Genomic DNA, 12169 nt, shown 5'->3' on the forward strand with positions numbered 1-12169 from the left:
AGTCTTAACAGAAGTTTGAAAAAATAAAACAGCAATTCTTTTCCGTGTCAGGAATAAACTGAGGCATATTGTTAATGTAATAATCATTATACAGAAGGTCTGCTTGCTTCAATGAAGAAATCTCATTGTTATAGGATGCTTTCTAAAAAGTATCTGAAGTCAAGAAAGAATATAAAAATGTGTGTCAGGAAATATAGAAGTCAGAATTAGTATGGATATAATTAAAGAGGAATATAGTAATCATTCTTTCTGTAATTTGTTGGAATGCTTTCAAATGACATTATCTTCACCTGCACAATTGCTTCCATCCTCCCAGGTCCAGGGCAGCTGTGTAGTCTGATATCCCACATTTGAAACTACTTCTGATTCCTGAAAGGAAGTGCAAAGTTGTATCTCATTTAGAGTCCTTCAGCTATGTTACACAGTTTTAGAGCTAAGTAAAGCCAATGCAGTTTGAAACCCGAGGTTTTAGAATTTCAGTCTGATTAAAAAGATTTGTCACCAGGAACTCCAGCGTATTTACTTTGTCTTCTCATTTGGGGGCTCTCTAATAGTTAAACCCTATGGAATTTGTAGGAGAGAAGGAACAAACCTGAAAGTAGGTAACTAAAACAGCATTGCTTCTGCAGGTTTTAACAGTCTCAAATGGGAATTCCATTGCTCTGTATATATGCAGTTAGCTGGATGATCTGATGCTATATTGTCCATGTGCAGGGTAGTAACTCCTCATTTCTGAAGGAAACAAACAAAAAAACCCCAACGTATTTTCAGTTTTCTTAGACATAAATGCAGTCAAAGAAAACCTAGTTCTTTTTCCCCCCTGAGCTTTTGTGTGAATTGTGGTGACGTCTCTTTCAGCATCAGTTCAGGAAATCATTTTACAGCAGTTGAATTTTTAATGAAAATAAAAAGTATTCAGCAGGAGAGCAGCTGTCTCCTTCTGTCTGATTCTCTTTCTCTCTGCATTTTGAGGTAAAAAGAAGTAAAGCCGGAAATATCACACTTAGAAAAAAAAAAAAGCTTTTCATTTTTTTGTGCATCTTCAGAGGCTACTGATGCATTGTCTCATGTTTTCTGATGGAGAAACAATAAACAAGAAGAACAGAAAGACTGCAAAATGCTCATATGTTGACTAAATAGACTGCAAAATGTCTTAACTAAGTCTTTAGAAGACTAGCAGACTTTTTTGTTAGGTTAATATTATGGAATGAAAATGCTCAAAGAAAATCATTTTCCACATATTTCCCGTGCTATTAAGTATATCTGCATAAATAGAAGTTAGATCCATCATTTTGTATATTAATCAGTTTATAATTCAGTTAATCTTGAATCAGCAAAATAGATTTATCTGTTAGTATGACAGCATTGTGGTGATGACTGTAAAGCTTGTTCCTAGCATGAATACTAATGTTTGGCCAGATGGCTAAATTAGAGCAAACAGAACTGATTCAGCTTTCTTGAAGTGCTCAGTGTCTTCTGACACTGCAAATGCACTCAGTTGATTTTATTAGCATCGTTTCTGTAGTCCAGTGCTGAATTTTTAGGGGGATGAGGTTAAAGGAAAAGCATAAAGGCAGGTCTAAACTCTGAAAAGAGGAACATCAGGAAGACAGACATCAGGTAAGGCAGCTGCAAATTCGGAGGTACACAGGATAAACTGTTAGTGGCAGTGTTGGTGCTGCGTCATACACTGTCAACGAGGTGGGGCCAAACAGAAGAGAAACCAGAAAGGCAGAAACTAAAAGAAGATGATGAAAAACAAGGTTTGCAAAATGTATGTGTGAACAAGGAACTCTTCAAACTTTGGGTATGGAACCCTAAAGAAGGTTTGAGACCAGAATTGTAGGTCAAACCAGGCAAAACTAAGAGAAATTGGAGGCCTTAAACTGGAGTTCATGGTGCAAATAGTGTGGAAAAAGTTCATAAAACACGATCTTAGGTACACTACTGATAAGAACAATAGTTTGTGAGTTCATCTGTGGTTTGCTTTAACATAAAATCCTGATGAGATTTCTGCATTAGACTACTACTTCACAGTTAAGAGACTCCTGTGAGTCTGGGGAAATTAAAATGGAGTCCTGGAACTGGTTAGTCTGCAGTGCACCAAGCCTCCTGTCCAAGCTGTCAGTGCACCTTGCATTGGATTCTAAATTTAATTTTCTTGTAAGTCACTATCTCGCAGAAAGGAATTGGAGAAAACTCAGAGAGAGGGACTAGAATGGTCAGGAGTCAAGAACTTCTCTGTAAAGCATCTTTTACTTTTGAACTCTTCTTTCCAAACCAGGTCAGTTGTCTGGTGCTGTCTGTTAGGAGTCCAACAAGGAAATCCTGTTTCTCCATTAAAAATTGTTTTTTAAATAAATAAAAATAAGGTGGAGTTTGCAAGATTCATTTTCAGTGTTTTTTTATTATTAGCTCAGTTTATGAAGTAGTTTTGCTTCCCTGGGTTGTCAAATGTATGTGCTTCGTGAAAGTCAAAGGGGCTGTTACATAAATCCTGTGTCAACATAAGTAAAGCAGATTTTCCTTTTCCAGCCTTGTAGCGTCATGGTACTGGACAGTCTCTATCTAAATGTGCTATTCTGACTTCAGCATGAACTTTAGCCAAAGATTCGGTCATTGCCCTGGTACGGAATCAAGATGTTTCAAAAATGTATTGACCAGATTTCCTAGGAGTTTTGTTTGACTAGCAGTATTAGAAACCTTCAGTGTTTGTACCAAATGTCACAAAGGCAGCATCTTATTTTATCAATATCCTTCTGCAGCAGTATTGACTATTCAGTTTGTACAATCCAAACCTTAGGCTGAAAATAATTGTCTTCTTCCTCATATATATATATATATAAAGTCATCAAATGTCTTATGATTGGGATTGGATTATTCTATTACTATAAATGTCAAAAAATAAGTGTAGTTCTGGAAAGCTTCTTAGACAATGAGGACAGGTTAAGATATAGGAATGAGCAGAGTAGATTTTCTGCAGACATAAGTCAACACAGCTTATTTGATGCAAAAGAAATTATTGAGATTTATAGACTTTTTTCAGCTACTGCATATAATCAGATGTAGTGAGATGGCGGGATCTACCCCTTTGCTACTGGGGTAGGTGAAGTTGATGAGCTCGGTTTATGTACATTAAACCAAATTAAATAGCAAAATATAATTTTTGCCAAAATAGCATAGTCTCTTGTAAATTCTAGTTATCTTATGAAGCTGCTGAGCTGAACATTCAGGGTGCTAGATTTTTTATCTCTCATATATTGTAGGTTTCAGTACTGCCAAAACATTTATACTAACTCTGTATCTGGTCCAGATGTATTACAGCATCTCAGCAGATCTTATGGGAATAGTAACATTTCTGCACAACAGATACACAGCAAAGTCACTGAACAGGTTCAAGTTGTTCCTCATGGTCTGAATTATTTAGCTTCTCATCTGTTCTAATATTCATCTCTTCATGAAGAAATAACCTAAGAGCAGAATAACCCATCTTGATTAGCACGTGGCTTTTAGGAGTTGGTACATTTCAGGCTGCAAATTGAAGACTTTTTGAAATCATGGGGATTTAAGTGGACTGTAATCTTAAATTATCATTTCAAGGTTGTTTCCATACTGATGAAACCTCGTTTAATTTACCAAAGCTAGCTTGTGAAGTACATGACAAGTTACCAGAAACTCAGAAGATGAGTTTCAGAAGGAGCCCAGGCAACTCTGTTTCAGATTAAGATCCAGCTTTCACCTTTACATATGTTTAGAAAACTTTGTGTGAATTGTCCCAGTGATGTCTATCAGTTTTCCTTTCAAAGAGCAAAGCATCAGGTCACCACTGAAGAGTGCTCTAGAAATTGTAGCTCTTTTGTTGTCTGCATTTCTATGACCTTTAATCAGCTACAGCTTCAGTGCAGTACAGGAGTCATTATGTTTGGCGTTTTGTAAGGAAATATTTTTCATTTGGGGGCTGAGTCACAGTTTAAATGTATGGATGATTTAAGGTGTTTTCTGTCAGATTTCACATTATTCACAAATGCAATTCTGCAAGTGTTAATGCATGTAATAATAGCTGAAATAATGAGCAGTACAAAAGGAGAGGAGACAAAAAGAGGAAGAGTAAGATAAAGGACTGAAGAACCACAGAATAAGTACTTGGGATTTTTTTTAATTACTGTTCTTATTGTTTGGCTTTTATATCTGAAGGCAAACAAGTCACTGTGACTTGCACATTACTTTTTTCTGTCATTTCCTCAGACCTTGTAGGTCTGCAATTATCTGAAAAATATGAATGTATGCAGCTAAAGTACAGCCATTTGTTTTTCCCATTGGGTCCTTCAGGTATACTCTGTGGCTTGACCTTTTTTTTGAAGGTCAAGAGAGTTTTATTCATCTGACATACTTAGCTCGAATATGGCATTTATAGCTTGGCTAACGTTATGGATGGTAACACCATTAGACATTTATACAGCTTCAGCAGGAGTTCAGCCAGCAGAACTATCATCCTGATAAATGCTTTCATCTTAAAGGTTGTATTGCTACAGTGATCTGAAAACTTACACTGCTTCTTGAAACCTGTAGCCTGGCTAAAGAGAGAGGAGTACCTTTTGATACTTCCTGGTTGCTAAAGAGCTATCCTCGGTGCCAGTGCAAGAATTAAGATGCCTGCATGAAGTTGTTCTGGTCTGAGTTAGAAATTAATTTAGAAGTTAATAATTTTAAATGAATTAAGGTCAGCGCTACTCAAAAGATGGGTGATGAGTCCCAACATTTTATTCTACCCAATTGTAAAGTATTTCTACAGAATTTTAGGAAACATAACTCCTATAGTGATATTTTTCAGAAAAAGTCTTTCTTCTTTAACTAGATAGTTTGTAGTTATCAAACTTTTAGGAAATTGTTAAAAAAAAAAAACAACAAAAAAACCTCTGCAGTAGGTTGAAGCTAGTACGATAAGTTAACAGTGATTACTTGTAGGGATTGGGCTTTGTAGAATTTTATTTTATTTCATAGAGAGCTGTGAAAGTAGATAGTGAAAGTGGTTATGCACTGATTGTGGTTGTAAAAGCAGTTGAGATAACTAACAGCAGGAGAGTAGATTGGATGGTACAAATCAGAGAAAAATAGAATAAGGGCTAAAAGGAAAAGAATGTGAGGTTCTTATATGAGCATAGTCAACATGGGTTCATGAAGCGAAAAGCACAGAATCATAGGTATTGGAGATCATCTAGTTCAACTCCCCTGTTAAACCAGATTCCCTGGAGTAGGTTGCATCTGCCTTAGTTGCACCTGAGAACTTTGAAGCCAGTTTTCTGAGACTTTAAGAAATGCAACCATGGCAATTGCTTCCCATAGAAGCACCAGTGTATAAATCTGATACAGATGTGCAATCTGAATGCTGCAAGTCTGTCACCATGTCTCAGAAGGAAGATAGAGTAACTACAGCAGAGGTCAAGGGTAATTTTAGGTTTTGAATAACAATTGTACAGGGAGATCCTAAGTAGGCTATGATTCTTCAGATGTGTAAGGGATTCAATAATAGATATCTATAAAATTGTGGCCAATGTTGAGAATGTTAATAAGTAGGGAACAGTTACCCAGTATTTCTTATGGTTTTAAGAAGTGAAGATTACACAGTGAAATCATTAGTTAGCAGGTTTTAAACAAAGAAGAGGCAGCATTTTTTGTCAGAAGCTGTGGAAGTATGCAGGTGAAGTGCTTGTTCAGTACATCTTGTACTTTTACTCATCCTCAAATACTTGATCACTGTCAGAGATAAGATACAAGGCTAGATGAATTTTCAATCTGGGGATATAATTGGTAGAATCTTAAATTGACATGCCCATTCACAGGGAAATGAGGAAACCTGTGGTTTGGACATTTTCTTTCCAAAATACAGGCAATTGGCCCTTGAGTTTGTATGGTTCTTTAACATGACATCTGAGAAATTACATTATATGAAAGTGTGATTATAAAACCAGAAATATGTGGCAGACTGAAGGGCAAGTATAACGTTTAACCTTCCTTTTATCTTCCTTTTAAGTGCTGACTAGTTTTCAAGTTGATGAATGCCTTTTAACTTACTTTAAAATATATTTGCCTGGCATGGAATTATGTGGTAGCAGCAGAAGCCTTGGCTATTGCATTTATCATTTGGTGGATTTATTAAATCTTATTTCTTGATGTTTTTCTAAAATTCATCAAATATGCAGGATCTTAACTTATTCAAAACCTCAACACTAAAGATGCTTGTTAAAAAGAAATTGTATGTTCCAGTCAGTCTGACTTCAGTCAGCACACGTTGGCTACTGTTTAAGGGCATGAAGAAAAACTTGCCTTATCCATTTTGTGTTTGAAATGGTGGGTGGAAGTTCTTTACTTTTCCTGAGGGTGTAATGCATTGCCTTCCTCTTGTGCTGTAATAATTTACTTCCAGTTGAGTGATTGTTTGGCTTTTTGCCTCTGGTTTTGGAAGACATTCTCCCACCCTCTTTTGGCTTGTCAATCGAATAACCTGTCCTCTTCTACTCAGCTTTGTATTTCTCACAGGCTGTTTGAAATCTCTTCTAGTATCTCATGTTTGTCATCTGTGCTTTTTGATATTGTTATAACCGATGTCATGGTTTCTGCCACTAATTTTAGAAATTTCTGTAAATGCCAAGAATACTGTAGTAATCCTGTGGTGGCCCTTCTGCCAACTCACTTTAGTGGCTGTAAATACCTGGTTCATATGAAGTGTAATCTCACTGTGAAATTTGCTCACAGATTTTAGGAATTTACTTTGACTATATCACTTTCTGTTTCTCTTATTAGCCCTCAATTAAGCATGCATGTTTTCTTCAGAGATATGTAATCAAACAACTGTGGTAGTTATCTTGTACATTCCTTCTCTGTTCTGCCTCTTGTCAGAAGCTTCAGCAAGGTCTCATGTAGTCCTCCGCTTTGTTTACTACTCTTCCCACAGGTATTAACTGGACATAAGATTTTCTCCCATGTCATAGAATTGTAGAATGGCTTGGGTTGGAAGGGACCTTAAAGATCGTCCACTTCCAGTCCCCTTGCTCTGTCAGGTGTCTGACTTAGTGGAAACTGCTTAAATGCTTAGACATAGGAGACACCAAATCCAATGACTTCTCAATATCATTACCCAGACAAATTTGATTTAGCTACTTTGACTTCATTTATTTTGTACATCTTTGATGGGCTGCAGTGTCCTGTTGTGGCACCAGTTAAAGCCCTTGACTGCTTTGCTTTCAATTCATTTCCCATATAGCAAGTTATCTGAAAGATACATTCAAAGAAGGGTCCAGTCACTGACCTTTGCTGACACTGAGGGCTGTTTTGTCATTTTCAGGTACTGTTTGGCACTGCTGATGGTCAAGTCATTGTCATGGACTGCCATGGGAGAATGCTTGCCCATGTGCTTCTTCATGAGTCAGATGGCATCCTCAGCATGTCTTGGAACTACCCCAGCTTCCTGGTGGAGGACAGCAGTGAGAGCGACACAGATTCTGATGACTATTCTCCACCTCAAGGTATGTTCCTTGCATGTCTTTCTCTTTCAGCTTTACAGGCACTCGTGAACACCAGGGAGTGGTCATGTTGTACTGTAACACCAGGATGGCTGTGGTTTCAAGCTAGTGAAAGACAAAAGGTGGTGTATTGCTCTTGAGGTAGAGTCAGGGGTGGAGCAGAGTGCTGTTATGAGGCAGTTGGATACATCCCAGCTCTGCCAGTAGCCACAATGCAAGGCACACCTCACCCATGCTGCTCTGCCTCCATTTACACAATGAGATAACAGCACAAAACTGAGAAGTTTTTTAGGCTAGGTTTTTTGGCTGTTTTCACTTAGACCAAGTGGAAAAAAGTAGATAGGGGCCCATCAGATGTCACTGATGAGCATATGTGAGATATTGCAGTGGTCCATAGCAGTAGAGGACAATCACAAAATTTAATGCATTGTATTTTATATTATATATATTTGTGTGAAAAGATAACAGCAGTAGACATGGCAGGAAGTACTACATCTTGAATTTTAAAGAAATACTGTGAAGCAGAGGTAATATTCATTATAATAGTCCCATCCTTGGTAGTTCTGACATAAAGAGCTCAATTAATTTCATAGAGGGGTGGTTATAAAAATATTTCCTGCAACTACATGGGGTGGAAGGAGGGTGGCTGGAGCTGTCTGGAATTACTAATTCCCTTACTTCTGAGCACATTGCCAGTTTGAGACTCAAGAAGAAATCCATCCTGGCCCTTGAGTATAAAACTCACTGGGTGAAGAGTTTTGGTTTTAAGCTCTTTGGAAATCCTAAATAGTAAAGACCTATGGAGCTTGCATGTGTGTACAGTCTGGGGTAAAATATGGTCATCACTTCTTTTACCCCATCCAGATAATACTGATAAAGTTTTTGTAAATCTTGTTGATTATTCTATAAATTAGCTACTAAGGGGTTAATGTAACAGTGACTGCACAATAAAAATTTAAATACACGATAGCTAGAAATGATTCTGAATCCACATCTCAGATCTGAACCTCTGAATTAGGAACTCTTACAGTTTTAGCTCTAATTTGGTCTCAGTCCAAAAATCTATCTTTTCCAGAATCACTTATGTGTATGTCAGTATAATAAACTTTTATATATATAATAATAATAATAATATAATAAACTTATATTTAGCAAATACTGATAGGAAATGTAATTGTCTGAAATAAATGTTAGCATCTTTTGACCTGAAGTTGTTTGTTTATTTATTTACTTATTTATTTATTGGCTTCAACACCTCACTTTTAGTACTGAGTGAGATTTATTACCTTAGTAGAAAAAAAAAAAAAAAAGAAAAAAAAAACACCTTCAAATTGCCTAGCAAGCTTCTAATGCAAGACAAGGAACAACATTAAATTTTTATAATTCCTTCGAAATCCAGTTGGAGGATGATGAAATTGCAGAGTACACAAATGAGATCTTAAATGATCCAAATGTGATAGCTTTTTCTGAGTCAGTCAGGGTAGGTGGACTCATTACAAGCCTACAAGTCTACTTTTAATGATTACCCAAACATGATTTGTTTTCCTTGAGCAGATGCAGCGTAAACCTCTCAAAGGTGACAAGCCTTTGACTCACACAGAAGTGTAGGAAGGGCAACTAGTTTGATGGGTTTCTTTTACTAAATTACATACACAGAGCTGCTAGTTACTAGACATCGTTCTCAGAAGTGCTTTTTGATTGACTTTTTTTGCATGTTCAGAAAGCTATACTACTCTTAAATGCTTATGCCATTTTTGATGACTGAAAATGTGCTGGTCACGCATTGAGAGCAGTGCTTTATCCGGATCCAGCAGTATCTCCTCTTGAGACTTGAAAACAAAACAGAGTTAAATAGTGAATGCCAGAGATGGCTTAATGTTGGTCATTAAGCGTTTGAACAAGTGAATTTCAACAAATGCTGAAAAATAAGCCCAGGGAAGCAGGGACTTTATAGAAATAGTTTTGAAAGTAAAGTATTCATTTGATCTCATCTTCACCTTTGAGCTCATTGAATCCTGTTGTGCAGAATGGCACACAATTTTTCATGCTGCTGCCTGGCTCTTAACATTTAAAATACAGCAATTTGTGAAAGGTCAGTGTGTTCTCCTAGAAGCTCTCAGAAAGTCTCTAGTGACTTCAGCAGGAGTCCCCATTACTTGCCCAATCAGGAAATTTATCTAACAAGTAGCTTTTAGCATGATTATAGTGTTTATTATACCAGTTTTCAACTTGGAGCCCAAGAAAGATTTCCAGAGTACTGACTGCCAACTCTGGGGATTTGACAGTAGAGAAAGGTAGAAAACCATCCTTGGGTAACTTAACAGAAGATCTATTCATCGTTTGGAGTATGCTGCAGTGAAAATGTGAAGAGAAAAAATGTTGAGGCTTCACAAAAGTGGACAAATGAACTAGCTATATCTGCTTTGCTTTTGCTTACAGACATTGCAGAAATAAACAGGTAGTTCAAGATTTTCTCAGCCCAGATGTAATTATTTCTGGTTGCCTACTTTTCACTCACTCCAGAGCCTTGTTTTTGCAGATGGACCAGCTACATATCCAGTCCCGGTGCAGAACACCAAGCCACTACTGACTGTCAGCTTCACGTCGGGAGACATCAGTTTAATGAACAATTACGATGACTTGTCTCCTACTATCATCCGCTCAGGGTTGAAAGGTATGAAAGGAAAATATTTCACCCCATTTCTGTGCTCTGTTTTACTTCTAATTATGTATCTATAGGTTGCCTTTTTGTCTCTGTCTACTAACTCAGCTCTTATCCAGCCAGAGCTCAGCCGCTTGTATTGCCATTATCAGCACTGACACCTGCTGGTTGAAAAGTAGCACTAGCTTAATATTTTCTTTTGGAAAAATGTTTAAAATTTTTAGATCATGTTTTTATGGCAGCTTTGCAGAGCAAGCTGATCTGTTTGCTATTTTTCAGCTGCATGTGCTAATAAGTTTATTTGTGTGAATGGCCCTCTCGTATTAACACTTTGTTTATATCTTTAATTCACAGTGTCTCTTCTCATGCTTTTAGTTACCAGATAAGAGTCAGAATGCTGTTTCCCACATCTTACAAATTTTGGAAACTTGCTAGAATTGTTATTTACCAAGAGTCAAATTATTCTGAGAAGGAAAATTTCACTGATCATTACTATACATCTTGCTAAATTATATGCTTGAATGTTGGTAAGATCATTGTTCCATATAAATTTTTTTTTTACATTGAAATCTTTACTGATCTTACTTACCAAAAAGTCCTTGACTTTTCCAGCACTGCAATTTATGAAATCTATGGTGTTTTGCCTGCAGACAAGTTTTAATTCACTAAGACATGTAAGCACATGCTTAAAAATAGGCTCTATTGATTCTTTTTTTTTTATCTCTACAAGTAAATCAGTTTTGTATTAGATGCAAAAAAAAAAGAGAAAATTTATTTGTCATTGCAAACCCTTAGCTGTTCTGTAACAGTGTGATATTATTGGTGAAAAGGTATCCCTCAGACCATCACAGTAGTTTTCACATAATCAGCTCTGCAGAGGAATATAACATCACAATGGAGAATTCTGGCCCAGTCTTGCTTCCATCTTTTCCAACCCAAGAGGTATATGGCTGGCAAAAAGTAGCTTCATGAGGCAGTCCTGTGATCCAGAAAATGTATTTTGCCAGAAAGGATATCTGGGAAATGAGAACCAATATAGAGAGGCTCTGGTAATATCCAAGTTGTGTGCCCAGCATCACTATGAAATTATACTAAATCAAATAAGTAGTTTGCAGTTGTCATCTAGTCTATGCTTCTTGCTGGAACCAAAAGGAGAAACAAACCCATCTTGTTCTCTGTTTAGTGCTATGGGGCTCCATCTTGATGAAGATGTCTGTCCTGTTTCTCTTTCCCCATTGATTTTCTCTAATGGAAAAAGATCCCTTAATTACATCACCTTCTTCTAGCAAAATATTAATTTGCAAGCTACCGTAAAATATTTTTATGGACTGTCAGCTGAACTTTATCATTGACATCGGTAGAAGAATGTGCAACATCTTGCTGGATTGGCAGCATGTGTGAGAACAAAAGAAAGGTGACTGGGATATTTCTGTCTTGTTTTGAAGCTAATCGTTGCATGACGGAAAGTATTTTAAATGTAGTTGTTATATGGATATACACATTTTCTTAACCTTCCTATCAAAAAACGTTGTCAAGCAACTGTCATTTTGCTGGTTGTTATCATGTGGAAGAGTATGCAACTTCACCCAGCACAGGGTCTCCATACTCAGAAGCCACTTGGAACACGGCTAAGAATGAATGATTTTTTAGTATCGTGTGTGAGTCAATCCATGTGTTACTGTCTGAAATCACTAAGTATTGCACTGTGGTCTCCATAGCAGATGCATTGTCTTTATAGGCTGCTGTAGGCTACTAAATCAATTTTTAAAGCAGACAACTATGAAACTCTTTCATGCAATACCAGTATATTTTTGCTGTTGTACTAGCTTGCATAGCTGTCATTTTACTGGAAATATTCACATTATATTGATGTAGAAAAGCTTTTACTGTTAGATGAGAGTTTGGTTACCCAAATGCAAGTTCTTCTATTCATACAGCTTAAACAGTCCTGGAAGTTTTGTTAGTCAGGAATTCCTGAACTGTTCAA

At 36.9% G+C, this 12169-nt stretch overlaps 1 protein-coding gene across 2 annotated transcripts in view; it reads left to right on the plus strand.

The window, feature by feature from the left end:
• TULP4 (TUB like protein 4) overlaps positions 1 to 12169 on the plus strand; it is a 128012-nt gene that overhangs the window by 88728 nt on the left and 27115 nt on the right. For both annotated transcript variants that reach the window (XM_065732804.1, XM_065732812.1), the window contains exons 5-6: positions 7343 to 7523; positions 10060 to 10194. In XM_065732804.1, the coding sequence (XP_065588876.1) occupies positions 7343 to 7523; positions 10060 to 10194 (316 nt within the window). The remainder of the gene's footprint in view (positions 1 to 7342; positions 7524 to 10059; positions 10195 to 12169) is intronic.

The sequence above is a fragment of the Cyrtonyx montezumae genome, unplaced genomic scaffold (genome assembly GCF_038088225.1).
Source record: "Cyrtonyx montezumae isolate F1298 unplaced genomic scaffold, pur_monq_1.0 scaffold_0, whole genome shotgun sequence".
Taxonomy (NCBI): domain Eukaryota; kingdom Metazoa; phylum Chordata; class Aves; order Galliformes; family Odontophoridae; genus Cyrtonyx; species Cyrtonyx montezumae.